Raw genomic sequence first — 27,945 nt, forward strand, 5'->3', positions numbered from 1 at the left:
TTCCTCCAAGCACAGTGGGTGGCAGGATTGCCACTGAGGTTAATTCCAATTAAAACACAGGATGAATTCATCTTACTACTACATTTGGAGCTCACTGCAGACACCATCTGTAGTGTAAAAAGGGATAAATACCAAAGCAAACCAAGAGACAGATGACTTTGCCCATCACATGCTGCTGTACTACCTGGTATAGAGATGTAGAAAAACCCTCCTCATATTTTTCCCTTGTTAGAAAGCATAACCTCTGAACATTATTGCCATGAGTACCGGGCTGACTCCCAGTGCCGAAAGTGGCTAAACAATTGCTAATCTAGTGTAGATTAATATTCCTACAAGCTACTCAGAAGCATAAAGTTATGCTGTTAAGAGTAAATAAAAACGAGGCCAAAGCATGCCTCACACTCAAGCTAGTCCAAACATTTTTAATCTCCACTACAATCATAAGTATATCATAAGTATGTTTGGTTTTGCTCTCAATTTTATATCGCAGGATTCATTCAGTCACATTTAAGAATTTTTATATGTCCTCCAGAAAAATTGAGTATTTATAATTTGGTATTCTTACAGATTTTTCATCCGCTCTTCAATGAGGTTTGACTCTTCATACTCAAGCACAACATAGAAAATACTCTGCTTCACAGTCCTTCCTGCACACTGGCATCTACATCCTTCTTACAACCGTATCAGACCTTCTGTATCATCTTTAGCAGCCTCTGCTTGCCTCTTTTTTACCGTGTACTGCTGGCACTTTCTATTTGTGTAGACTTACCTCTCTTGAACCTCAGTTCAATGGGCTATGAAGCATCCTTCTCTTATAGACACTGACAAACTGGAATGAGCAGAGCCTTGCCTATGTTTGAGTGGGTGCAATCAGATATCCACTTGCCATCATAGGAAGAGGAAAACTGAGGAAGGCACTTAATGCTGAGCTGTTCTGCCCTTCACTACCAAGTTTGCTGATAGTTCTTGAGGTACAGAAGGTTTCCTACTCATGCTCAGAAAAGCAGAGTACACTAAAACAAACCACAATCTGTATTTTACTTTCTTCACTGCTCCTGAAATACAAGCACCACCATTTTAGTAGTACTTTTAATTCCCAAAGGCTGTGCAAATGTTTCAATGCATTAACAGCACAAAAATCCCCATTTTCCAGACAATCCACGATTGTTTAGTTATTGTTATAAAAAAGACACAAGATCATCATTTACTACCTAATTGAAAAAGTTCCTCCCCACACTTGCATAACTGACCTTGGAGGGATTGAATGGCATTCCCAAATATGAAGAGCCTCTGAATCCACAGCGATCCAGGTTTGACCCTAGAAAAGATAGGAAAAAAAAAACAATTCAACTAATTTGCTTTTGCTGAAACAGTAATTATTAAGCATAAATCTCTAGTAAAATTCGAGACCTACTAATTCAACATCATTCTTGGGACTACCAGAATTTGCATGTGTCTTTCAGTATGTTCCCAACCTCAGATATCATTATCATTCTGATTAGTAAAAAAACAACCCAAAAACACCCACCACGAAACAAAAAACAAATGAACAAACAAACAAAAGAAAGTCACAGGCAAACTCAACTCCTGCTGTAATGAAAAAGAAAAGCAACAGATTATTATTTTTTCTTTAACTTTGTGGAACTACACTGTTCATATCAGCACAGAACTGTATTCCAAGCTCTTAAGAGTCATGGAAAAAAAACAAAAAAGGACAAAAAAAGAGGACGACAAAAAAAAAAAAAAGAAAAAGATTATTCCCCTGGAAAAGTGCATAGAGATAACAGATTGTTATCCCTTCTCTGGATTCCTGCCTGTTAATACCATCTGTTCCCAAGCAGAATTGTTTTTAATATACTTTGCAACATATACAAGGACAAACTGTTTGCAGTTTTCAGCTAGCACTGATTTAACTTGACATTGTCAGAGAGATACAGATAGATAACGTAAAAAGCAGTTTTTTAATTGAAACCATTCTTCTTTCTTACCTGAAGCACAGGTACAAGAATATTTTAACTATCAAACACCTTCATTCAGGTATGATTTCTTTTAGAAGTATCACAATACCTAAGCCTGTGGTATACAGAAGTGTTTACCATATACTGTTTAGAGCTAAGCACAGTTTTCAGGGCTCAAATCTGTTTCAACACAGCTGAAGCTCAATTGTTTACCTCTCATTCTCTGAATCCAGAAGCCTAGTGAGTTTCACAGCACTCAGGTGTCCTTAGGTTCTCTTCCCTTCCTTTTTTTCCCACAAATCATGGAGATTTTGGAAATTTGCAACAGATTAACTGAACAACAATAAAGCCTAAAGTCCTGAAACAATCACTATGCAATGTGGTCTACCAACTACAGCATAGTTTGACACATTCACTTCAAACTGTAAATGCCATAAATGTTTGTATGTAACATTTAAACGAGAAGCTTGTGTCAGTCTAAGTACTTCTATGCAGTATCTGAGTTCCTCTATGAGACCAGTAGGATTTAATTTATCTAATATTTGATCTTTTGATCTAATTTACATGGAATGAATTATGATTCAACAGGAAGAAAATACTTGCAATTCTCCAGTTCTTTCACCTTTCAACCATAAGTACTTTTTAATGATTCTGCAGGTGTAATGAAGCTGTAACGTCAGTTCAGCCTGCAATAAAAAATCCGTATGCTACAGTCCTTTGTTTTTTCTTAACAAAGAAAAAAAAGAGTATCTGTATCTGTAGAGAAAAAAACCACCACCAACAACAAAAAAAAACATAATCATTACATTTTGTTATCATCTGAATATTATCAGCTGGCAGTTTTCGCCTTTTAGTTCCTGGAGTCTAAGATTCATGTTTTGTGATGCAACAGGTTCCAGAAAGTACAATAAATATTACTCTGTAAGGCTAACCTATGGTCCTGTTACCCCAAAGGCATCACAGTTTTAAAAATGACACGGAAGGAATGAATCCATAAGAGAAATAGAATTCCTATTTCTTAAATAACAAACTTCCTAGATGGCATAGTAGAAACAATCACCAATCACTTGTCCCATTTTCATTAAAAAACAACCTGTGTTGAATGTGCTTAAGTAAACTACAAAACACACTTTGAAATGGTACAAATATGGAAACCCTTCTTCCAGAAGAGAGTTTTTAGCCTGCTGACACCACTAGCTAGTCTGACCTGCTGCAAAAAAAAAGTTGTGCTCCTAATAGGACAGCTTTGCAGTCAAACGGAATACAGTTTCTAGTTGCTGGATGGAAGGATTCAACCTGACAAGACAGATCCCCAACACAGAAATGGCAGCACGAACCCACGTACAGTGTGCTATTGGTGAGTTACCTCGACTTGCTTTTATATGACAGGCACTATGAAAAAGAAACCAAAAATGAACTACTTGAAGGAAATCAGAATCTATTATTCCCTTCAGCTGTTCTATTTTGGGGCAGTGTTTTAAAATTTTCTTACACCACTGAGCTGTTACCAACCAAAAACCAGCAAGGGTAGTTTTCAGATGCTGGATTTTTAACTGTATTGCTGTCATTGATTTAAAAATTTGACTACTCATTTCAGTGACTTCTGGTCTCCAGTCCCAGGCTTTACACACTGGCTTCTAGAAGAAACACAAGAACAGTTTGTGTTTACAGTGCTCCTACTACTGCATAATCTCCAAAATGAAGTTATATCTCCTCAAAAAAAAAAAAAATCATTAATATGGACATAACAGATTCTCCCAAGAGCTTCAGGGTTGTGAGGGAATTGCTAAAGTTTATGGTTGCAGTTCTTGAACTACAGTATCAGTGCTGAGCTGATAAAGGAAGCGTTAAACAGGAAGTGAAAACAGCCCATTTCTGAACAGATGACTGCCACACTGATGTCACGTCTCAACTTTTCTTCTCGTTTCCTGTTGCACATACGGGTTCTGAACTAAAGGGGAACAAGGGAAAAGACTCCGTCTTTCAGTTTAAGCTCATAATCTCACTTTCTGTGAAGCTGGTTTTACTACCTCACTGCAAGCTGCTCGTATTGCATCTTTCAAAACACCTTAGTAGTGCTAGTCAAACTCTTGCCTACTTTTCTGAACTGGAGACAGCCAGAATCAGATTTGAAAATTAAACATACCCTCTTTACAAGTGTATGAATCATAAATTGTGTCCCTTGTAAAAAATTGCTGGAGTGAGAAGTTCAAGCTCAGCCAGTTGAAGCACTGAGGAAAACTGCAGTTATGAAATGGTACCACCTAGTGTTCACTTTCAGAGTTAAGCATACTTTCTGAAATAGCCTGACAAAACCAAAAACTTTACAACAATCAGTGCATGCTTGTTGTAAGCTGATACAAAAAAAAAAAAAAAAAAAAAAAAAAGAAAACAAGAAAAAAAGAAAAAAAAAAAAGCCTAGAAAAATGATTCAGAAATAAACAAATTTGACCTTCTCCCCAAACCAAATAATTCCACACTTTAACGTCAAGAGCTGAGACTACCTTGAAGACCACGTCACTTAACTGTGCATAGGCCAGGAACTCCTTAGAGCATGTACCAGAGCTACAAGGGATAACCACAGGTGACTTATCCTAGAAGCTAGGAGATTTATGTTACAGAAGAGACATTTCTTATTCGTCTGTTTCCTCTATGATTAGCCTTGGGTAAGAACAGAGGTAACTTTTACCATTATTCCTTCCCATTTGCATTCTCTATGCATTTCTCTTGTTCTAAGGCTTTCTTTTCTCCTTTTGCTAAGCACAGTAGCAATCTGACACACTGTTAAATTCTTAAAATTAAAAACAAAAAAATTACAGCTGTAACACTGGCCAACAGTCAGCATACCTACAGAAAGGTAAACATAAGCAATTCTTACTGAACTAGATCTAAAAATAATTGTTCTTACAAATCAAAGCAATAGAATGTGTCATAAAATGCAAAGCTGCATTCTCTCCAATGTCAGTCCAATGATATATCCAGATAAATACTTCAAAAGTAACCATCAAATAGGGTTGTTTTGGAGGAGAATTCGTATTTCTACTCAGGAAACTCATGACCTGAAAAGCCTACATGTAACAATGATCTCAAAAATAGTCAGTGGCACTTTCCCAATTTTTTCAGTACTGATAAGACATGTAAGGAAGAAAGAAGCATTATTGTTAAACTAAATTCAGACCCTGATATAAGGAGCTTTTTAGGTTCCTGATATAGTGTAACAGTTTTCAGCCTGATTTCAGCCTGATAGACAAGATTTCAGCCTGATAACAGATTTCAGCCTGATAGACACGGATCCTGGGGGTTCAAAGCAGCAAATTAAAGATATTTCAGCTCTCCTTAGGGTGCAGTTTCTTAGGGCAGCAAAGCCAGTGACACATCCAGGTGTCAAAGCACACAATCTTGCTCCCTCTCCGCTGCTGGGCAGGCACTAGCACCCCCCGCCAACTAGGTTCACCAACACAACACAATAAATACATGCTTTTCTGCCACTTCAGCAAGCGAAACCAGCTCCCAGGCGGGCTCAAACAGATGTCTGTATTGCTATGGGGGAGGACGGTGGATGAGTATGGCCATGGAATGCTCCTCCACTGTCTGTCCATAATTAACACTTCTTGAGTCCACCCTGTCTTTCAAAAGTGCAATTTTAAATGTCATCTGCAATATAGTAGGTTACAGCTTTCTCACATTGCGAAGAGTTGCACTTTAAGATAGTCAAAATACATTCTAAACTTCGTCTAGGACCTGCTTTATGAGAGGGAAAACAGCAAAGTTTTGAAATGAAAAGAATCTAAAGGAAAAGCAGATGAAACAGGTCTTTTGTCAATCCTTTTCCAACTGTACTAAGACTGAAAAGTATGGCTTATACATCATTTCTAATAAGGCTTGTAAAGGAGCATCACCCCCTTACACTGCAAAAAGAAAAGTGAACACACAAACTGAACAAGCACACGTATTAGCCATGCATCTAAGCAGAGCACTTGCTAAATGCGAAGAAAAAGCAACAATGGCCAAAATCCACAGAAGACAAAATCAATCAGTTTTGCTAGAGTTACAGAAGACAGGGGCCCTTTAAGTAAGTAGAAGATAGCAAGGACAGCAAGCATTCAGCTATGTAAGTTTCTGTGTGAGGGGCAGCTATGATGTGTCAGATACCATTTTCTCCTCCTTATAACTGGCATTGTGTCTGTTTCTAAAACATCTGAGCTGAAATTAGTTATGGTACCTAAAAGGACATTATTTGTTTTAAACTCCTATGTTTCACAGTTACAGTAAAGCCACCGAAGAATATAACCTGTCCTGTTGGAATTTAATCTTTAGCTTTCTGTTGTGCATTTCAGTTTGGTTGACAAAGTCCGCATTTCACTTATTAGTCAGCAAGATTAAGGTCTCGCTACCTTGCACTAATGAGCTTTAGTTTTGTGTAAAATTTTCAAAGGCTACTACCCTGTGAAGTTTTCATTAGCCACCTGAAACATCACACACCAGTAAACAGAAACATACTACTCAGAACTTTCACAATATATTGTGAGACTTGAACTCAAGCCTTCCAGAACACCAAATGCTGAATCTTCTACCAAGTTCTGTAATACCTGGCTGTGGTGGATTGACCCTGCCCAGCAGCCAAGCACCCCCCCCAGACAGTCACACATTCCCCCTTTCTGTGTGGTGGGGAGAAAAAGGGAAGAAGGTGGGAAGACAAGTGGATGGAGGCAGAGACAGGTTATTAGGTGAAGCAAAAGCTGTGTGTGCAAGCAAAGCAAGCAAGGAATTTATCACTACTTCCCATCAGCAGGCAGATGTTTATCCACCTCATATAAACTAATGTGCACATGCAATTGGTACTCAGGAAAAGGCACAGCCACGCATTTATCATCATTTTTCTCCTAACTATGGTATAATTTAAATGTTTAAAAAACAATTTTCCCCAGAAAGAGAGATCTATCAGCATGCATGACTAAGAAGGTATCTCTTTAAAAGCAGAATAGAGACTTTCATTTTTTAACCTGGTAAGATTCTGATGCATTAAGCTAGCAATCTTGATTGAACTAGAGATAACTTTTATTTAACTAGAGATGTACAAACACTTTGAAACCAAAAACTTCAGTGCTGCAGCCTACCAGAGTTTAGCTACTTCTCCAAAGAAGCCAAAAGAGGGAGTCGGAGCTCTACTGCTGGAATGCTGCCCACTAACAAGTACTGCACACACCCAAGATTAAAAATAAAAAGTCAATACATTTTATGGAAAGTAGATTCTAAAGGAGGCTACACATTCCCTTCTAAACATTTAGTCGTCCAGTATGCGATTTGTTGCTCTTGACATCGTTTACATTTTACAGCATCTATTAGACAACACAGAAATGGAATAAAAATAATGCTGAAGTTTTAGAGGAGTCAAGCGAACACACAGAGTATTGTTGTTTGTAGACACAAGAGAATGTAAGAAGAACAGATTCTTTATAAAGTGATGCAAAGATAGATGACTTGAGGGAACTTTGGTCTTTTTTCTTAAGAAAGAGAGACATATTTAAAAGCACAGAATACTCTGCAAAAAGCATGCTCCCCAGAACTACTGTCCTGTAATTTTATGACGGGTAAGAAAAAAAAAAGGATGTCTTATCTATTTCCTGGATTGTTAGACTTTGCATCTGCATGTTGAGAGCTATACTGCCCTCCCTGCAAGGCTCCTGACAATGGGACTATCCCAAATATTGGCTAGGTATGGAAAAAAAATCACTGAGAATTACTGCATACTGTATCGAAGACAAATAAACAAAAAATGACTATTCTCTCCCCTCTCTATATCTCTCTATATCTCTTGCAAACTTGTAGACTTCACTTTTGTTTTAAAAATATACTCCTGAAGACTGGGATAGAGATCAAAAGTGTGCAACTCCCACAACAAAGCATGCAAACCCTGGAAAAAAAAATCTAACACTGAGGGGTAAGTACCTTCTCATGATTAAAAGCACCGTGGGGACAATTATGTGATCCAAAACTTTTTTTTTTTCTTTTTTTCCTAATTAGTCCTGAAATATAACACAAGAAAAAACAAATCTTTTAGAGCTAGTGCCTAGAGTGGATCTGGTGATTTCCAAGTTGCCAGAACAAGAAAAGGGACCTCTTTGTTACTGTAAAAATCAAGCATCAGCAAGCTTGACTTCCATATGCTCACTTCATAAAAATGCTTTTCATTCATGGAACAGCTTAGACAGGCATCTGTAATTACCTCTGCTCTAAGACCAGCCTGGAGCTATCCCCACTCCAGCACTGAACATGCCAACACCTATTGTCATAAAATAGCAGTGTCTTGCCTGCAGCTGTTCCTTGCTGTTCCCTCCACTGCTATTAGTCATTCACCTGCACTGCCACAGAAGAAATGTGCATACCAAGGAGCCCATGGAAACAGCACCTCCCTGTGCTTCTGCTTAGGCAGTCACCTGGAGAGAGCCAGGTCCAGTGTGGTCCCTCCCCTGCTTGATCTGTTGTACGCCACCCAGCCTGAGGACAGCTGGGTCACAGCAACAGCATTACTCCTAAAAATGTCAGGTTGTTGTGGTTTAACCCAGCTTGACCCCATAAGGTATGGAATACCCCTTTGGCCAGTTTGGGTCAGCTGTCCTGGGTCTGTCCCCTCCCAGCTCCTGCTGCACCCCCAGCCTGCCCGCTGGCAGGACACTGACAAGCTGAGATGTCCTTGGCTTGGTGTAAGCACTGCTCTGCAACAATTAAAACACCAGCATGTTATCAGCACTCTTCTCATCCTAGTCCAAAACATAGCCAGCTACTAGGAAGAAAATTATCTCTGTCCTCGCTGAAACCAGGACACAGGTAAATTAAAGTCACTGATCTGAAGAAAAGATTTTTCATTTTTAAGCTGTGTTTATCCTTTTCGTTTCTTAATCTTACACCTCCCTTTTCCAAAACCTGTTTTAAATAAACACACCTGTGCTTAGAGCTCCTGGCATAGCTACAATTTGTGGATGTCAACATAATCACTAATAGACCCATAAGGCTAATATAGCATGCATTTATTTTAGAAACAGGTCAAACATTTCTCTGAGATGCTTAAAGGTGCAACTTCATTATTATTTTATACTGTCTTATCTTCGTATTAATTTCATAGCTTTACCTTGAATACATTAAAAAAAAAGTTTAACTTTTACTTTCATTTCTGTAGAGGGAATTCCTATTCTATTTCTAGGAATTGATAGACATCACTACCTGAAATTATCAGGACAGCACTTCTGGAAGGTCAAGCTTGTATTTACAAAAGAACAAAAGCCATACACTATTCCCCCAGGTGAAAAGCAAAAGTAAAGAAGTTAATATCAATTAAAAAAAAAAACTAAAAACTCACTCACTGTCTTCTGTGGGAAGGACCTGAAGGGAATAAATCCATTCTATTATATCATCTTTGTTCACCACATCTAAGGAATCCAACATATCCAGACCAGAGAGTGCGAAAAATGCAATTGTCAACCTAAAAGAAAAAGATAAGACTTACACTTCCCACCATAAATATCATAGGGAGATTAACAAACGGTTGCAGAAACAGATTTATCTATGAATTCTCAGCCTTTTGAGAGCGGTGCAATGCATAGAGGCTAGCTCAGAAAGCATGAAATTTATCTACCAGACAAAATCGTGATTTTTGTGCTGTAATCATTTCACTGTCTCAAAAGAGTTTTTGTACAAGCCACCCCTCCTATTATACAGTAATGATATGACACTTTAGATGTTAACCTAAAGGCCTGCTTACCTGAGAAAGACTACCAAAGTAAAGTAAGTTATTAACTTTTGGAGCACTAGTTCTCTGTGATGAATTCTTACACAAACAATCCTACAAATATGCAGTAAACGCAAGGTAACCCTGAACTGAAGCGAGCTGATTCTCACCATGTCCTAAACCCACTTTCAGAAGCCAGCTGTCAAACAGCGAGGCTTCCTTTGTAACCCATCAACGTGCAAACAGGGAGACAGGATTAATTACCATGTAGAGGTATTTAATTCCTGTTCTTTGGTACAGAAGACCCTCGATGACTAACTTAATTGAGCATGTAAAATTAGGCATGCCAAATCCAAGTATCCAATGAAGTCTGGAGGAGTGAGCATGCTGAAGTTCTCTCTTGCCCACAGCTCATTTCCATCTGTAAACATGTGCTATCACAGCTGTTTTATAAGGCTACTCTGTTAACTGACAACTTATTTGGGGGGTTTGTTTTTGCCTCAAACCATTTGAGTGACCTAGAACAGCCCCTTGAACGTGAATCTGCATGAATTGCACTGACAGAGCACCAAGGGAACGGCACCGCGGTAGGAACTGAATCTTGTATATTGAGACAGAGAAAATGTTCACATGATGGTACCTGGAACGTCTGTTGTGCCATTCATGGTTGCACCTGCCTAAACTTCTGGAAATTCTCGCTCTCTTTTTACCAGATATGGTGATGGTTTGTGAAACAGCTGCTAAACAGACAGAAACTGCTGCTTAGTGTGGTAAGGAAAACCACCAGTTGCATGCTGGCTTTCCTTAGGAGACAAATTACAATTTGCAGTTACCTCGCAGGCTGCTGTGCCCCCTTGGCCACCAGTAGTGGGCACCTCTGAAGGTGAGGACAGATGTGAACAGAAGCCTTTACAGCCATTTAATTTCTGCCTGCGATTCTGCATGAGAACCAAACAGAAAGGCCAGAGAAAAAATGGTGATGTGAGTCAGCTCAAGGCACAGCTCAAAGGGAATTCTTCCAATTAAAACAGCAACCAAATGATGATGCAGCAGACACTCATCTCAACATAGTGGCACACCCTTGAAGGGTGACATTCCCGTCAGTGGGCTGACCTGCTGCTATGGTCATGGCGTGGCCATTCGCAAGTGCCATCATCTTCTGCTTCTAAACTGTTATCACCTAGGATTACACGTTACAAGTGGTGGACACAAGTTGTTTAAAGAATGGTGACTTGTTAAGCTAAGGTTGCATCATTTTACGCTTCGTTTTACTTCCACCCTGAGCTTTTGCATTGCTCTTCGATTCACTCTTGCTCGCAAAAGGCTTTAACCTGTCGTCTACTTGGTACTGAGCACTAACACTTCCTGTTCAGAAAATTCCCTCATGCAACACAAGGTCTTAATGAAAAATATCAAACACAGAATAACACACAGCCCCATTACTTCAAGTGTTCATGTCAGAAAGAAGTGTGTATTTACTTTGTAATCACTGTATCCTAAAACATGTCTCTTTACTATTATTACTACTGATAATGTTTTTTGGAGTACACAGAGACAAAAACACTATGTTGCACACGGTATTTCTACATGCAACAGACTTTTGTAGCCACATGATTGTTATGACATAGTCTTTCAAAGCACAAGATTAAAACTTCAAGGCTTGTATCAACTTTTGGCATTGATCAGATCTGTGTAACCCAAAATCTCACTCTGGCTAACCCACAACTTTGAACAAAACCACTATTAAAAACAAAAATAAAAGTAAAAATAAAAATAAAAAGACAGTTCAGCTACAGTATAGTACTTTTCTGAAACCCCGCACATGGTATTTTCTGATTTTCATAAACATTACGTTTGAAAATCTTCATCTGCAAATATTTAATGGCATTTTCATACTATGTTGCCCAACTTAGCTAAGCTAAGCTCCTCCCAGCAAAGCATGAGCCTGCCAACTCCAGGACTAGAAACTGCTGCAAACTAGTTTCAAAACCAGAAGGCTGTAAAGGACAAACCAATAAACCCTATCTGCACTAAGATATGAATGTGTCCAATAAATGAAGGTAACAAGTGGTTATAGACGTAGATACGTTTCATTTTATTTAATTAGAGCAGATTGTGTTAGCAGTACCACCGTCATTAAGGAGCAGTCTGTACGGGATGGCCAGGAGCAGCCGGCACCACTGGGTACAACGAGCTCCTGGCACGGCGATCTGGACACTACATCTGACTCTCCATCACCCTGCCTCACGGAGAATTAATGCACACGCATACACACTCTCTGAAACTAAGAGACAAAGGGTATCAGCTGACATAGCACGAAACCAAGTCATTTCACATACACCGCTTCACACAGAGGGCAGTCCTTTGGGAGACAATCCCCGGGTTTGGCATCACTTTTGCTGTATCTTTTCTTCTTGTCTTCTACCACTTCAGTTACTGTGTGTATATTAATTTAGAAAGTGAAACATCGAAGTTTGACAGCTGAAATGTATTTGTTAATTGACCTACTGAACGCTTATGAAACAGGTATCATGTGTATTAAGTTCCCATATCAGACAGACGAGTAAAGGTACTTCTGATGACAGATTCAGAGTTCTTGGTCTTCAGGCCTGGAGAAAAACTATTTTCTCAGTAGAATTCAAAAACAGTTTGAAGTGACTGATGTGAGAAACTGAATAAGCATGCTACAAAGAGCAACATAAAACATCATACTCTGAAAGACTTCAGAGACTAGTTTTTTGTTCTCCCACCAAACTTGATGGCACTGAGTGACCAAGTATGAGATTACTTAAAATCTACTGTTGTTGATGTTGCAAGCACTAAGTGAAGACAAAAATAATTATGAAGGCTTTGGGCCAGTAATTTCAGCAAGGAAGGTGAAATGAGATTTCTTTATAGCTTTGCCTACTCCCTTAACATGTGACAAACTACAGGGTTAAGTGCTAAAGACCAGTGCTGTGTGGAAAACTTCACCCTCTACCATCTTGCCTTTGGACGACAAATGCAGTTGCTCCCGCTGCAGTGACCGCAAACCAATCCCACTGATAAACACAAGGTTTTTCACCAGTTGCTCTTTAATATATTTGAAGTTCTCATTCTTGATCGCTATGGAACCACACAAATGCAGGAACAAAGGAGGCAAGGATAGGGTAGCAGCTGTTCGTCCAGCAGCAGGGCCAGTTCATCAGGTCTGGGGAACTCAGTGACCTTGAACTCATCAAAAAGGTGAACTTGGCACCTTCAAGGTCAAACCAGGGACCACATATTAATGGTTCAATCACTAACTTCAATTTTGCTCACAGATATCTCCAGAATAATGATCTAAGAATTGGTGTAGGAGAACTGAAAAATCTCTTCCTGCGTAAAAACTTCACAACTTAGGAAAAAAAAAAAAGCATGAGTTGAGATGAGTGATTTTTATTCCAATTGAAGGCTTGAACTTAAGAATGCTTATTAGCCAAAAATTAAGGTGTCATGAAATAGTTTCAAAATGACAGTCCCAATTTTCAAAAAAGAGCTATTTCTCAGTATTGCACAAGCATTCAAGATAAAAATTTGTAACATTCTTTTTAAATATCAAATCACATGTTATTATACATACAGCTCAACACTACATGCATACTAGTCCTCACAGGTGAAAAAATGCATGTTTTCGTGAAGTGTGCTCTGAACTGATGGAAAGCTTGAACTGACAAGGCTTGACCAAAGTCTTAGAGCTTTCCTGACAGCATGACTTCCAAGTAATTACAAAGTGAAAGATATTTTTATTGGTTAATAAGATATAAAATCTTCTACATGCCCCCAAGTTTTGTTTTTTTTTTTGACGAAGGACAGCTGGAAAATCAAATTAGTTATCCTCCTGTGCCTCAGAGACAACTTACTACCTTATGTAAAGAACTTAAGAATCACAGAATGATAGGACATCTTGGGTTGGAAGGGACCTTAAAGGTCATCCGGTTCCAACCCCTCTGCCACTGGGGGCACGTAGTGGATCCCACCCACTAGATCACCCTCTTGCCCAGGGCCTCGTCCAGCCTGGCCTTGAACACCTCCAGGGATGGGGCATCCACAGCTTCTCCAGACAACCTGTTCCAGTGCCTCACCACCCTCTGAGAAAAGAATTTCACCCTAACCTCTAAATCGCCCCTCTTTAATTCAAAACCATTCCCCTTTCTTGTATCACTCTCTGCCTGTGTAAAGTCAATCTCCATCTTTTTTATAAGCCCCCTTTAAGTACTAAAGAGCTGCAATGAGGTCGGCCTTGAGCATTCTCTTCTGAAAGCTGAGAGCTAGGGATATTCATCGTTTCTTCACAGAAGAGGTGCTCCAGCCCTCTGATTATCTTTGTGTCCTTCCCGTGGACCTGCTCTAACAGCCCCACATCCTTCTTGTGCTGGGGGCCCTGTACCTGGACGCAGCACTCCAGGTGGGGCCTCACAAGGGCAGAGCAGAGGGGGATCTCCCTACACCTGCTGCCCACCCCTCTGTTAATGCAGCCCAGGGCGCAGTTGGCCTGCTGGGCTGCAGGCACACCCTGCTGGCTCATGTTGAGCTTTTTGTCCACCAGAACCCCCCAACTCTCTCTCTGCTGGGCTGCTCTCAGTGAGTTCCTCCCCCAGCCTGTGCTGGTGCCTGGGGTTGCCACGACCCATGTGCAGCACCGTGCACTTGGCCTTGTGAAACAAATGCATTCCTGAGCCATGAATGGGGCTCTGCATTACAGCGAATAACATCTCTCAGTACTGCTTTATCATTTGTACTAGCTAATGCAGATTTAAACGATTCCTCTCACATTAACGAGAGCGCCCACTTGGAGCTACAGAAGGCTTAACTCATTTATTCCGAAATCGGCTTTCGGGGAAGGATTAAAGGAGCGAAGAACAAGCCTGAAAATAGATTAAAAAAGGATCAGCGCGCCTTCCCTCGCGGGCAGGGGGCGTTGGGGTGAGCAGGGCGCACACCTCCCAGGGCGACCCGTGCGGGTGGGTGGGCGACCCCCTGGGGACAGCCCCCGTGCTGCCGGGCACCCTGGGGCGGGGAGAGGCGGAGGGGCAGGGTCCGGGGCAGGGTCCGGGGCAGGGTCTGTGTGGCGGTGCGGCTACCTGCTGGTCTCCAGGGAGGAGTAGCGCTCGGGCAGGACCTGCAGGCAGCGCTGGAAGAAGCGCACATGCCGCTCCTTCAGGAAGTCCAGCCGCTCCGCCTCCGCCCAGGACGGCGACTCCGCCATCTTCACGGACACCGCCGCCTCCTCCTCTTCCTCCTCTTCCTCCTCCTCCGCTGCCGCTGCCGCTAAAGCTGCCGCCGGCGCGCCACGATCGCGTCACAGGGCGCGGCCGCGCGCGCGGGATCGGGGGGGGCGGGGGCGTGGCCTCGGTGGCGCCGGCGCGCCCGCTGGTGGCGCCGGCGCGCTACAGCCCCCGGCGCCAGGCGGGCACGGCCCTGCGGGGACGGGGAGCAGCGGGGAGGGCGCTCAGAGGGGATGTCCCCCGCCGGCTGCCCGCTGCCCGCTGCCCCCCTGCGTACCTCCGGGGCAGGTGGAGAGGCGGCGGCGCTGCGGGGCTGGGCGCCTTGCTGCGCTCCTCCCAGCCCCGCGTCGGCTGCAGCAGGCGGGACGGGTCCCTGGCCGCACGGACGTGGACCTAAGGGAGGGGAGAACACAGGCGGGGAGGGGGTGGGAAGAGAAAGGAAGGTGGGTTTGTGGCCCCCGAGGGGCCGCCCGTTCACAACTCGTTTGAATGAGCAAGCCGTGCCCACCCGAGATTGAAAAAAACAAAAAAAAAAACAAAAAACAAACAAACAAAAAAAAAACACCATACATTACCTTCTCTCTTAATTTCGCCAATCTTCGTTCTTTTTCTTGTTTCTCGGCTTCTTTGACTTGTTTTTGTTGAATCTTCAGCTGAAGTTTATGTAGATCCTGAAACGTGTAAAAGAGGAAAAGCCTGTTTTATTTCAACGTATTCTGAAATACTCTGAAATATGTAGGCATGCAGCAGTTTGTTTTTAATCCTTTTGCCATAGTGTAAAGTAACACTAGGTAGCTACTTGCTACAAGCTTCTCCTGTCCAAACTAAAATTACAAAAAACTGCAGTCATTCAACCTGTTCATTTCACCCCAAATTTAGTGTGAACACTGACAGTGATACTGGTTCTTGTGTTTATATTGAGATGGGACCTAGGTTGACCTTACACCTAATGAAGCCTGTAAGATCTTGAAAGAGCTTTTTTTCCCTTATACAATCATCACATCTCAGCTTTTTCTTTAGCAATGGTGAGCAACCCAGTCATGCTGTTTTTCCCAAATCATCTTCACATGGAAATAAGCAAAACCATCATATATTTACAAGGAAATACAGGCCTGAAGAATCCTTTAAATGTTGAGGAAAAGGAACATCATGCTTTGGAATAAAGTTTCATACTGTTTCTTGGGTGTAGACAGATGCTGTTACACACAGTGAATCAAAAACAGATTGAGTAGAAGTAGGATATCTAGATTTTTTTTTTTTTTAAGTGTTTAGCAGATTACAGAAGAAAGTAGGCAAATTTTAAAAAATCATATGGATGAGTAGAGAGGTATTTACATACTCGCTCTTGAAATTTTGTAATTTCTGCTGCAGCAGTTCTCTTCCTCTCCTCCTTTTCAGCTTCCTCTCTCTTCTCCTTTTCAAGCTTTTCAAGTTCCTCCTTTTCTTTCTTCTGCAAGGTATACCTTTCCAAGAGTAACTTCATGTGACATTGGCGCTGGCGTTCTTTTAGTTGCTTTTTCTCCTTCTCTTCTTCTAGTTTTAGTTGTGACGCTTGTTCCATCGCAAATGCTATTGCTTTCTGTTTTTTCCACGCTTCAATTGCTGCTTGTTGTCTTTTTCTTTCTTCCTCTGCTTTTTGCTTCTGAGCTTCTTCATGCTGAAGCCATTCTTTCTTGAGCATTCTTTCTGATTTCTCTTTCTTCTTCAAATTTCCTTCTTTCTCTTGCTGCTGCTTCTCCTTCCATTTCTTAATTGACTGCAAGAGAACAGCAGGAGATAAACAATGTCTTCATAAAAACTGTACACATTCCTGTTGATTGCATCTGATAAAGACATATGCTCTAAGAATACAAACTGAAGATAGGAACTGGAAATCTACTTAAGGTAAAACTTAAGGCAAAAGACCACTTGTCTGCTTTGTCATAATCAAATTTTCTATTTTATGCATCATACAGGCAGGTTTAAGATTCATGAGTTGAAACTTTTTAGGTTATGCCATATTATCTTAAAACAGTTAGGAATATTAGTGTAAAATGTTATTCTCAGTGAAAATGCTATTTTGAAGAAAAAACTAAGACCTGAAATACAATTCCACTCACTATTTTATACCCCAATTTTTGTGTCAGTACATCTTTTGCATGCAGGTGGATAGTTCTGGAAGGCATCAGTTCTCTACACGGAACCATAATTATCTACAGCAGAAATTGATAGGTGTATCACTTATACAGTGGGACAGACATTCTCCAGGATGTGTAGCAAAGAGTTGTGTTTTTCAAATAGGATCACTTACTGCTCTGGGATTGACATCTGACTTGCTGGACAACTTCCATTTATAAGCATTTGCAAAGTATGCTGACAATACACAGGCCACGTCAGTGTGTTGCTAGGTCTATGCTTACTGATAATTCATTTAAGACAAATATTTTGGTAAGGATGCTAAAGAAGACTTCAGTTACGTATCACCAACTGTAACAGAAATCTACATAGCATTATGACCAGACAGGCAAATACAAAAATAAGTGTGGGCTTTTTAAAAACATTTTTTTATGAAAGCTACAATAGTCCTAGAAGGGGGGTGTTTTTGTTCATTTTACCTCTTTTTTTCTTTCTTGTAAAATTAGATACTCTCGATACCATTTGTCATGTTGTTCAATTTCTTCTTTTGTTCTTCCACAGAGATACTCAAGGGCTTCATCCATGTAGGACAGCTTTCCTTTGTGCTTTGCCCATACTTTCAGAAAATTTTGATGATCATAATCATCCCAGCCTCCCTGCCTCCCCCCTGTTCGCTGCAGAAATCTTTCAAACTCTACTACTTCTTCAGGTAGATGATTTTCCAGTGTTTTATCAACTGAGATCCTAGCTGATGGCAACTTCAGAACTTTTTCTGTTGTTGAGCTGCTTAACACCCACAGTTCCACTTTTTTCTCAAAGACGCTGAGCTCATTAGCGGCAGTTTTTTCATCCTTCAAAAGCTGTTCATATCTAAAAAGGGAACAAACACTGGAGTGTACGAAAAGAGATCCAGCATTCATTGCTCAGTGAAAATGAATTTTGGAATTGTTCAATGCCACACAAAAGCCATTCTTAAAAGATTAAGAACTGAAATGGTAACTAACACAGATGACAGCATAGTTGTAATGATCCCATAATAAAGCACTACACAACTGGAATTAAGTTACCCTTTTAGTGGAAGCTCACATTTATGGCATGCAAACAATTAACTCAGTCCCCTCCTGACACCACTAGGGAGAAGAAAGAGGGAAAAAAAAAATCCACCCACTTAAAAAAAACTAAAAACATGAGAACAATATAATGTGTTCTGCAGCTTTTCTTGGAAAAGCCTCTTCATAGGCAAATAATTGTTACATTGAGTCAGTGAAGCAGCTATATAAACAGCCTCTCTAAAAAGTTGTATATCAAGATTAAAATCTTGATAGTTTGAGTTTTGATTGACATACAACAGGAATCATGGGCAGAAGAGAAAAATCAAGAGAATAGTTTACTTGATTGATGCAAAGTTGTCATTGTGTATTATGAAAGCACTTTTTTTTTTGTAGCTGAAGCATGTATAAACATACGTTTGCCTCTGTTCTTCTTTAAAAGCATTGATTGCATTTTCAATTTCTTCCATCATTTCCTTGAGCTTGTCAACAACTAAAAACGAAAAGAAGAACATATCACCTAAGAAGGTTAGAGTATTTACCAGTAAATCAGCACTATTCAGAAATGAAGCACTTGCAGAGAATTCTGGGATGCTTTTATTTCAGAGTACAAAAAAGGCTACATTTCCATCTCAAACACTCTTACAAGAAAGACTCATTTATTCAAAAGGTGTGATTTCACAGTGATTTAGCTAACTGGATGCAAATCCCAGTATAAATGTTTATTTCAATTGAACAAAAACTCTTATTCTGGTAATCTTTAACTGATTCACAGAATGAGACAGCCTTATCTTAAAGTAAAGGGCTTCCACTTTTGTCTCTCATAACAATGCAGTAAGTGACTTAAGAAGCACAATCAAATCTTTGTTTTTTACCAGGCCGCACTAGCCATATGTAGCCTACATCTCACTACTTTCTACAAAACTGGGCTTACAAAGAAACTTCAAAGTGAGACTTCATATCCTGCACTTCAAATGCTTTAATCCTCATTTGGAGAAAGAGAGAGAGAAAGACAGTTATTTTGCAATGGTAGAAAGACATTTTACAACCTGAGTGTTTTAAACCAGTACATCTCTATGGACACATACTGATCAACAGTTTAACTAACCTGGCTCTAAAAAAAATAATGAATTGATACCGTTGTATCATCTAAAACTTTTAGCTCAGCTTTCATGTCTTGCTCCTTTACCTTTGCTAACATTTTAAGAGAGATGATACGTTTACAGTTTAAGAAGATAATACATTTTTTATAGAATAGACACTGAATACGTGAAATGACATGCATTTTGTTTAGCATCATGAGGTCCTCGGCTAGAAGCAGACCTGAAGCCTGAGTTCCAGATGGTAGGTAGTACAGGAACCATTATTCTGTGACACTATTTCCCAAGAGGTTCAAAACAAGCAAGCTGAACAAGTTGTCTCAGCATCTTGCATGGAACATTCCAACTTACACTTCAACCTAGGTGACTTCTGGGTGACTAGGAAACAATTCCATGTAGACCATACTCTGTGACCGCTTACTGGATGAAAGGGAGCTGTATCTACATATTACACTACAATACTGACTTTGTTTTGCATAAGGTCAAGAGTTGCATGTAGAAAATACTGGACTCTCAACAGCCTGAACAAACAAACACACATCACTTCTAATAGAGAACAAGTTTATCCGTTCCCACAGAGAACTGCAAGAGGTTTTACCCTTATATTTCTCCCTTCTCACAATCCCCTTCCCAGATTCCTGGAAGGGCAGACAGACTACAGGAGTATCCCAAGTCTGCAGGAGAATCGCAAGTACAACTATCCAAGAAACCTGTCTATAAACAAAACTGTTTTAAAATCTGTCAGTGTGACTTACATTCTGATGTATGCTTCACATCTTTCAATTGTTGTTGAAGTTTCTTCACATTATTACGTATTTTTGATAGCTGCTGCAGGATTTTAGTTTCTGTTAAACAAAATAAGGTGATGATAGTTCTAACAGTGTCTTTGTGCATTTAATTCAATAGAAAACAACAAACAATGAAGTGTCTAAACTGGGGATTTCATCTAATAAGAAACAGAAAATCTGTTTAATCATATGAAACTGCTGTAATACAAAGTATCTTAACATATCTAACTGCATGAAGCTGAGTGCATGTGCTGTGTATCTTCCCACACACCATCAGAATTTAAAATTAGTGGTTCCATTTCAAAAGGTTTCAACAGTATAGTCACATTGAGATTAATTCAGTTTTCTCAAACCTTTTATGAGGTAACTGGAGTTTGGAGAACAATATTGCCAGTACAGGTAACAGCTCTAGAGTTTTGAAAGGGCTTTTACCTAAGCCTCAAAACACTCAGCAATGGAGAAAAAACAGACTTGAAAAGCATGTATGAATTTACTACTTCAACATGATTTATATATTTGTCACGTTAAGTGAAGTAGAATTAATGTTTTCAGGAACTCCAAGCATGCATATGCTTATTTGCTTTATTAACCAATTGATTCCTCACAACTTTACAAATAAAGTATTGATTTGAATGAAGTTCTGGGTACATCTAAGGTACTAGGGAGTCTGAAGACTGTCTTTTTAACAGGATTGGTTTAAAGAAGAAATAACAGAGACCACCACCTAAGTGTAACAAAACAGAGCCATGACATGGCCCTGTTAGTTCAAACTATAACTATTTATAATGCAAAAACTTACAGATTGTGCTCAAAGACCTCAACACAGCAGCACAGAAAATGAGACACGTGGGGGTTCTAGTACACATCCTTATACCTCTCCTCGTGTATTTTTTTTTTTTTAATCTAATAACAGTATATCCCAGCACATCCACCCATACATTTGTGCTCCCTCTGTACACTTGGAAAACTTTCTGGACTTTTTAGCTTAGTCATTCCACAGAAATATTTATATTTTTTAATGATTTTAAGATGTAAAAAATATCTTAGGATTCCTCACTTAAAAGACCCACATTAATACATAGACATTTCTAAGGTATTTTTAGTTGTCTCCCTGAGTCCTTTCCCCTTCCTTCAACTTAATTTTTTTCATCTTCTTTATCAGAAGGCATAGCATGATTTATTTTATTACTTCGGTACTGTGTCCAGGCAGTCACTTTTGTTCTGTTTAATTAGTCTGGCAGTAGAACCGATAATAGAGGACGGACTGTGTATCTCACTGCACCATTTGTACTACGAATATCCATTATCTCAGAAGTTGAAAAATGCAGGCACAGAACTGAAGAGTTCAAAAGCCTATTTACAGGCAGTAATCAGTGTGGAAAAAACTTATTTTATGCTAAGTACCTATTTATAGTACCTAGCTAGACGACATTACATTTTGCAGTACACATCCAAAATTGCTTCTAAGTTTCTAAAACACAAAATTTCCACCAAGTTTTTTTGTGAGTAGTACCTGATACATTCAAGATTGAAAGAAAACGATAACACAAGAGACCCAAAATGCTTATGCTTCTGAATTTTGCAAGTGAGTTGGGGAATTCTTCTTCATAAGCAGTACACATGGTGAAATACCACACTTTTATCAGAATCTACCTCCCATCCACACTAATCTCTCCATATTGCTGATTGATAAAACATTTAAGAAAACAACTGTAGAGTAAAAATAAGTAAACCAACAGGAGGAAAAAAAAAAAAAAAAAAAAGGAAAAAAGGAAAACCCACTTACTTTCAGTTTTCCTGTTGACAGTCATTTTATGTTCCAGTTCTTCTAGTATGCTGTATTCTACCCTGGAATCATTCCTCCTATTGTAAAGATGTCCATTTTTGTCCTTTTCAATATTTGCGAGCCTGGAAAACAAGGTTGCCACACTGAGCAAGCCGCAAATACTTATCAAAGCACAAGATTTTCCATGGTTAGTATCCAGCTGATGCTGTGTCAGCAGGACCATCTTAGATATTATCCAAGTCACTGGTTTGCTACTAGAGCTGATTTCAAGGAAAACCTTTCTGTAGTTACAAGACCATGCACCGAATTAACCCAAGAACTTGAGCAAGATACAGATGTTAAAGAAGGAATTATCTCACAGACAAGCAGTGTTTCACACACTGAAACAGCATGAAATTTTATCTGTATGATGCTCACTTACCAAGCAGCCTTATGAGAATTTTCATTGGAAAGCACTGAGGGGACACAGGCTGTATTACTGCTATTGCACACACAGATGGAGCCCCAGCACAGACAAATCAAGTACATTCTCTCAGGGTTACACTGATGGTAGTACTACTGCAACTGAATATTTGAATTCAAGTTCATTACTGTCAGCATATTTCAAGATGTTAACGTTGCTACCTTACTGACCATAGTTTATGTATAATACATGGATCTACAGGTCACTTTTGCTTCCTCACTAAGGTCAGAAGCCTTAGAATACAACTCACAGTAGGATTTGCTTTGCCTTGCTGCAGATAGGCAGTCTACTAGAGTTTGACCTAGAGAACCGTAGATGCAAAAGGACTACCAATAGTGCAGCCTTGAGCGTATCTGTGTAGGTCAGTGCCACCATGCTAAGAGATCAGAGCAGCACAATACTGGTGCCACCCAGAATGTGCTGATTCCCAATGTTAAGTATCACTACTGACAACCCATAATACTCTGTCTCTCAGTAGGAGGTTGGTTCTACAGTAGGCTATTGCTGCTATACAGTTCAATCCTCTACATGAAGATGCCTTCATAACTTAAATGCTTCGCTGTTCACTGGAGTGAACCAACCTGAGTAACAAAATTTCAGAGAGTGTACTAGAAGCCTTAAGAGCACAACTGCAGAAGGACAACTTGCCATAGTTAAATGGCATCCAAACTGCCTCATTTAAAGCTGCTCGGGAATCTCTACATTACTGAGCAGTCAACTTTTTGAGACATTACCCAGGATCCAGAACTAAGAGGATTCAGTCAGAGTAAAATGCTGCTATGAGACTTTAGTCTCACAGTTCATTCAGGATTCCTAACTACAAAACTGCCTCCTTGAGCCCACTGGCTAGGCCAGCTCTTCCTCAGAAAGCTCATTTGTGCATGCAGAAACCTCACTGTTCTTTCAACTACCTGTATAGTTATTAAAGTCATTACTCAAGATGTGGGGAAACACATTTAAATCACGTCTGTGCTTGAGCTGTCTTGAACTCCCATATTCCAAAGCAATGGCCTAGATAATCTAGAAGCGCTCTCAATCTTCTCTGAGGAAGCTGTCGTAGTGCTGCTACAATTTTCATTTTGTAGACATCTTTTATAGGCTTTAGTTCATTAGAAAGGTAAGCACAGCTGAGTAGGAAAACTAAGAACTCAAGAATGCCACATGCACTGCACAGCTGAGTAGGAAAGCTGGGAACTAAGTAACGCCATGGACACTTTCATTCTTGTGTTATCAACTGGTGCAACAGCAAACTACAGAAAATAACTGACTGAGGTCCCGGAAGTAATTAGAAAAACGGGTGATTTTGAAGCTCATGACTCTATCCTAAACAACTACAACTGTAATAATCTACCTGAAGTCCTGAAAAAAAAAGGAAACCTTTGCCTAAAATTTTATTACCATGAATTCTTACCTTAAACCTTGAGTTATATTATCTCCAGAACAGCATGAAAATACAGTTATGGTTGTCTTTTACTTACTGAGTTCTTAGCTTTTCTGCTGTTCTTATGAATTCTGCTTTCTTAGCTTGTTCAGCTTTCATCTTCCAATTCTGACACTGCTGACCAGAACCTGCAGTACTGAAACAGCTGTCATTCTGTACACAACAAAATGGAGTATTATTCACAAACAGTATTTTATTTTTAAATACTCAGGCTATTTTTAAGCGGACAACACCACAGTGCAGATAACAAAAGCACTACTTCTGTTTTTACACTACAGTAATTCAAATAATTTTAAGTCACATGGGTGTAAAATTGAAGTGATGATGAGTGTATACAAAAATATGTTCTTCAAAGGAAAAATGGAAAGAAGGCAACATCAACTTGCTTTAGCGGGTGCTGCTGATCACAGTATGCATCACACTAAATCAAAATAGCTGGTTTTTGGAGATTCGGAGGTAACTCGCTACCTGACTATATAATCTGATGTTATCTACATGTTAATCTGCATTAGGCGGACTACCCCCATTTCATCTCGCTCGAGGAAATCACTCGCTTAGCATGATGAAATCCGCTCAAGCCGCCCTGCAGACTGCTACCTCTTCCTGACAGCAACCCCAAGCATCCTGAAGACACCACACACTGGGACTGCTGACAGCCACGGGCTCTGTATGACACTGCCTGCTGCTGCTGCTGCTGCTGCTCTCTCTCTCTGCTGCTCCCTGCCACACCGCCAGCCTGGCGAGCCAGCGGCCCCTGCCTCAGCCCTCAGCCTTTACCTGCTGCTGCTGCTGCTGCTGCTGCTGCCCGCCGGCCGCCGCCGCCACGGCCGTTGCCAGCGCAGCCATGTTGGCTGTGGGCAGCCGCCGCCCGCCCCGCCCCGCCCGCCGGGAGATGGAGGCGGGCGGGGAGTCCCGCAGCCCCCGTGTCTGTCTTTGTGTCTGTCTGTCTGTCTGTCTGCCACGGTGTCTGGGTGTCTGTCCGGGCTCCGTGGGGGTAGGAGTGCCTGGCGTTGGTAGTTACCGTAGTAATAAAGGCTGGCCGCGGTAGGGCGTCCCTGGAGGCGTTTCTAGCCACGCTGCCTGAGGGGGCAGTGAAAGGCGTTAACAACAGCCACAACAGCAACAACAATAAATTGTAATACTTTGGAGCAGAACCCTGACTGTTTACGCGGTTCCACAGTGGCCATCTTTCGAGCTTGGCCAGCTCTCTGTGGCTTTATAAGAAGCGGTGTGACATGACGGGGGACTCAAGCGGTCCTGACACAGACCTGCTGGCTCCTTAGGGAGTGGTGGTCACCCAAAGCCCCAAAGCCTACAGGGATCTGAAAGGGAAATCTGACCTGAGGAAAGAGGCCTGAAATCCTGGGATTTCAAAAGAAGCAGGTGTGGGGGGGGATGTTTTTGAACCCGTTTTTGGCCGTCACCACCTTGTCAGCAGACAGTGACTACATTATGCTCCCAGCCACCCTTGCTTTGGGTGAGAAAGTTGTAATCCGAAGTGCCCATGACCTTCCAAGCCTTGCAGGCGTATACTCAAGCTGATGACAGTGTGGAAAAGACAACAGACTCCAAAGGCCCCAGACTATCTGACCAATGCCATTTAACTCCGCTGAGCTTGTTTGATGAGCTGAAGCTACAGACCTAATGTCACAAGCAGGAGTCTCTTCAGAGCAATGTACTCAACATCCAGTAGCCAAAGCTGACCTGAGGTGTGTACACATCTAGGGACATGTGTATGAAGATCCATCAAATGCAGAGCAGCAAGTGATGCTTGCTGTCTGGTGTCACCATATCCTGCTTTTCCCTCAAGGGCTGGTTTTAACTGGGACGAGCCATGTATGGTTGCAATTTGGCTACGACTGATTCACTGTCTTGGATGTTTGATTAAACACAGTCTCTTTCTTACTCTTTCAAACTCATGGAGCATGCTTATGACTGGCTCAGGTTTTATTTATGTCAGGATTTAGGGTTTTGTATTGATTACTTCCTTCAGGAAGACCAGACTACATCCTCATTATCCTGACAGGAAATAAAGAGCTTCATATTATTCAATGCATTTTTGAACTCTCAAGATTTTGTTTTTCACTCACATATACCAATCAAACTTTTAAGGAGTTGCTAATTAACATTTCTGCAGAATAGAAATAAGCTATTCATGCAGTGGCTTTGCTAGCTAAAAAGATTTTATGATCTGGTGTTTTCCCAGCTGTAGAACACAAAAGCATTCACAGATGCTAACCAAATGGCCTAAGCTGAAGACATTTTATTGCCTAATTGATGTTTTTAAAAGCACTTTCCTGATATATTTTTCCTTCTTATATTTTATGGCTGTACTTACATTTGATTTCTTTGTATTTGCTGAATAGAAATTAACAAGTAAAGTAGAACATTTCAAAACCTGAAAATATTCATCAGCATAAATTAAAGAGGATTGTTCTCACAGATTGCTACCTGAAATGGCTTATAGAAGTGTTCTTTCCATAGCAGTGTTTCAAACTCTTCTTTGTCTTCTCCTCCATTATCCAATGCAAGAGAAGGAAGCGTATCTTCTAGAACTTGTTTGTATTTGTTTTTCTTTGGTGAGCCCTATTAAAGTATCTGATACTAGGATCAGCAAACTGATAACTGCTTGGGATTATGCTACCATATTCTGCAAGCAGTTTTATCAAAATGGCTCTGCTCATAATGTAATTCAAACACTTCAGTAGTTCACCAGTTTCTGAAAGGTGAATCCATGTTATTATTGTTTGCCACACATACTACTCATGAGTAACTCAGAATCCTGAGGGCTTTGTAGGAGATGTCTGAAATCATGTGCAAAGGTATTTTAGGTGTCTGAACAGAGTTAGCCTTTGCTAGTTCTAAGCGTTGGGAGGGGTCAGGCCTCAAGCTGTGAAGCTGGTATAGGGCTAAACCCTGGCTTTCAGCTGAGCCAGGACCTTACATCATTCCTGTATGGGACAGGACTCATCCAAGTCAAAATGTGGCACAACAGAGGGTGACATCTGTGTACTTTTTGTTAACTATTAATCTGTATCCACAAGAAAACAGCTAGGCAATTACATGATATAATTATATTCTGTTCTCTTGCACATTCTCTATTTCTCCACTTAGTTTGGTGTTTGAACTACTATGGGAAACCCTTGATTTCTGTGACAGCTGTGCTTGATAAAAGCTTTCAAGATTTTGCCCCCCCTTCCCCTTTTTTGCCAAGAAGGAGGAGAATAGTTTTGTTTACTGCCTGCTATTAGTTATTAAGCAGGAAAAATACATGGAAGGAATAGTGCAGTTTCATGCTCTCTCTTAAGAGTGAGTGAGATGCAATACCTGCAAGTGGAGAAGAAGATTTGAGTGGTGGAGGTATACAGGCCAAAACTTTTGGATGTACAATGCTTCAGTGTTGTGGCTGCTGGCCTGAGATGTCTTTTCTGTACTTTTCCATGTGGTTAAGCAATTGTTTCTTTTGCTGAAATCCCACAAAGCTGAACATGCTCAGCACTTCTGAAGAGCTTTTGGCTGGCCTACACATGACAGAGGGTTAGGGTCTGGGCATGGCAATGGTTGGGTTCAGGGAATCCAAAACAAGCTGTGCATTGTCTCCGTCTCTTCCCAACTATGTCTGTGCCCAGCTAAACCTGATGGCAAGATCTGGTGAAGGGATATTTAGAAAAGTCAGGAACTGCTCAGGCAGGACCAGCAGCTGATTAAGGTAAAAATCTAGTAAAAATGAATAGAAAATGAAACTACTTTGAACGCAGACAATTCTCCTAGTAAAGGCATAGGAGTTAAACAGTACTGAAAACCATACTTCCTACCAGCAAGTGATAAATTGTGTTCAACCGAGTAGAATTCTCATGCAATTACAAGCTGCTTTGGTTAATCTGTCCAGCGCAGTTTCTGTCACTGATGCAACTGCTGTAGAGGCTGAAATGCAAGCGTAAACAGGGTTTATGCAGCTGCCAGTGTTTTAATGTGGTTATCTGAATCCTCTGTATATGCTGGAATGTACATCTCTTCGGGTGCACAGTATGATAGCATTTCACATCTCAGCAGAATAGGCCACATCCTGAGGTTTTTCACACAGCCTCTCTCTGGGCAAAATCTGATTGAAAACCACAAAACTGTTTCTGAATTTGGACATACGACATCCTGTTTGCAGAAAATGTTTGCATTGCTCTGGCAGCTGTGGATAGCAGTGACAGACCTCACTCTTGCATACAGAGAAGTCTGCAGAGAGAGCCTGAACACTGTCACTCTCATAACTGTAAGCAGA

At 40.6% G+C, this 27,945-nt stretch overlaps 2 protein-coding genes across 4 annotated transcripts in view; both read right to left on the reverse strand.

Annotated features, from left to right (window-relative positions):
* The window catches only part of PGGT1B (protein geranylgeranyltransferase type I subunit beta), a 37,659-nt gene extending 22,618 nt beyond the window's left edge, over positions 1–15,041 (reverse strand). Inside the window, 3 exon segments of the mRNA XM_084305018.1 lie at positions 1,251–1,318; positions 9,320–9,438; positions 14,787–15,041. Of these exon segments, the coding sequence (XP_084161144.1) occupies positions 1,251–1,318; positions 9,320–9,438; positions 14,787–14,911 (312 nt within the window). The 5' untranslated portion in view covers positions 14,912–15,041.
* Positions 15,003–24,558, reverse strand: CCDC112 (coiled-coil domain containing 112). Of its 3 annotated transcripts, XM_084305016.1 has the most exons (10): positions 24,450–24,558; positions 23,710–23,825; positions 21,769–21,890; positions 19,950–20,039; positions 18,512–18,587; positions 17,525–17,915; positions 16,270–16,686; positions 15,506–15,601; positions 15,208–15,323; positions 15,003–15,123 (listed from the first exon to the last, which is right to left on the reverse strand). In XM_084305016.1, the coding sequence occupies exons 1-10, from the start codon at positions 24,516–24,518 to the stop codon at positions 15,093–15,095; spliced, it is 1,524 nt and encodes a 507-aa protein (XP_084161142.1). In that variant the 5' UTR covers positions 24,519–24,558; the 3' UTR covers positions 15,003–15,092. The 3 variants fall into 3 exon arrangements, with proteins under 3 accessions (XP_084161142.1, XP_084161141.1, XP_084161143.1); XM_084305015.1 differs by having other exon boundaries at positions 15,089–15,323; XM_084305017.1 differs by having other exon boundaries at positions 15,089–15,323; positions 23,710–23,800; positions 24,450–24,518.
* Positions 24,559–27,945: the final 3,387 nt, after the last annotated feature.

Source organism: Netta rufina (assembly GCF_964035555.1).
Source record: "Netta rufina genome assembly, chromosome: Z".
In the NCBI taxonomy this organism is placed as follows: Eukaryota; Metazoa; Chordata; class Aves; order Anseriformes; family Anatidae; genus Netta; species Netta rufina.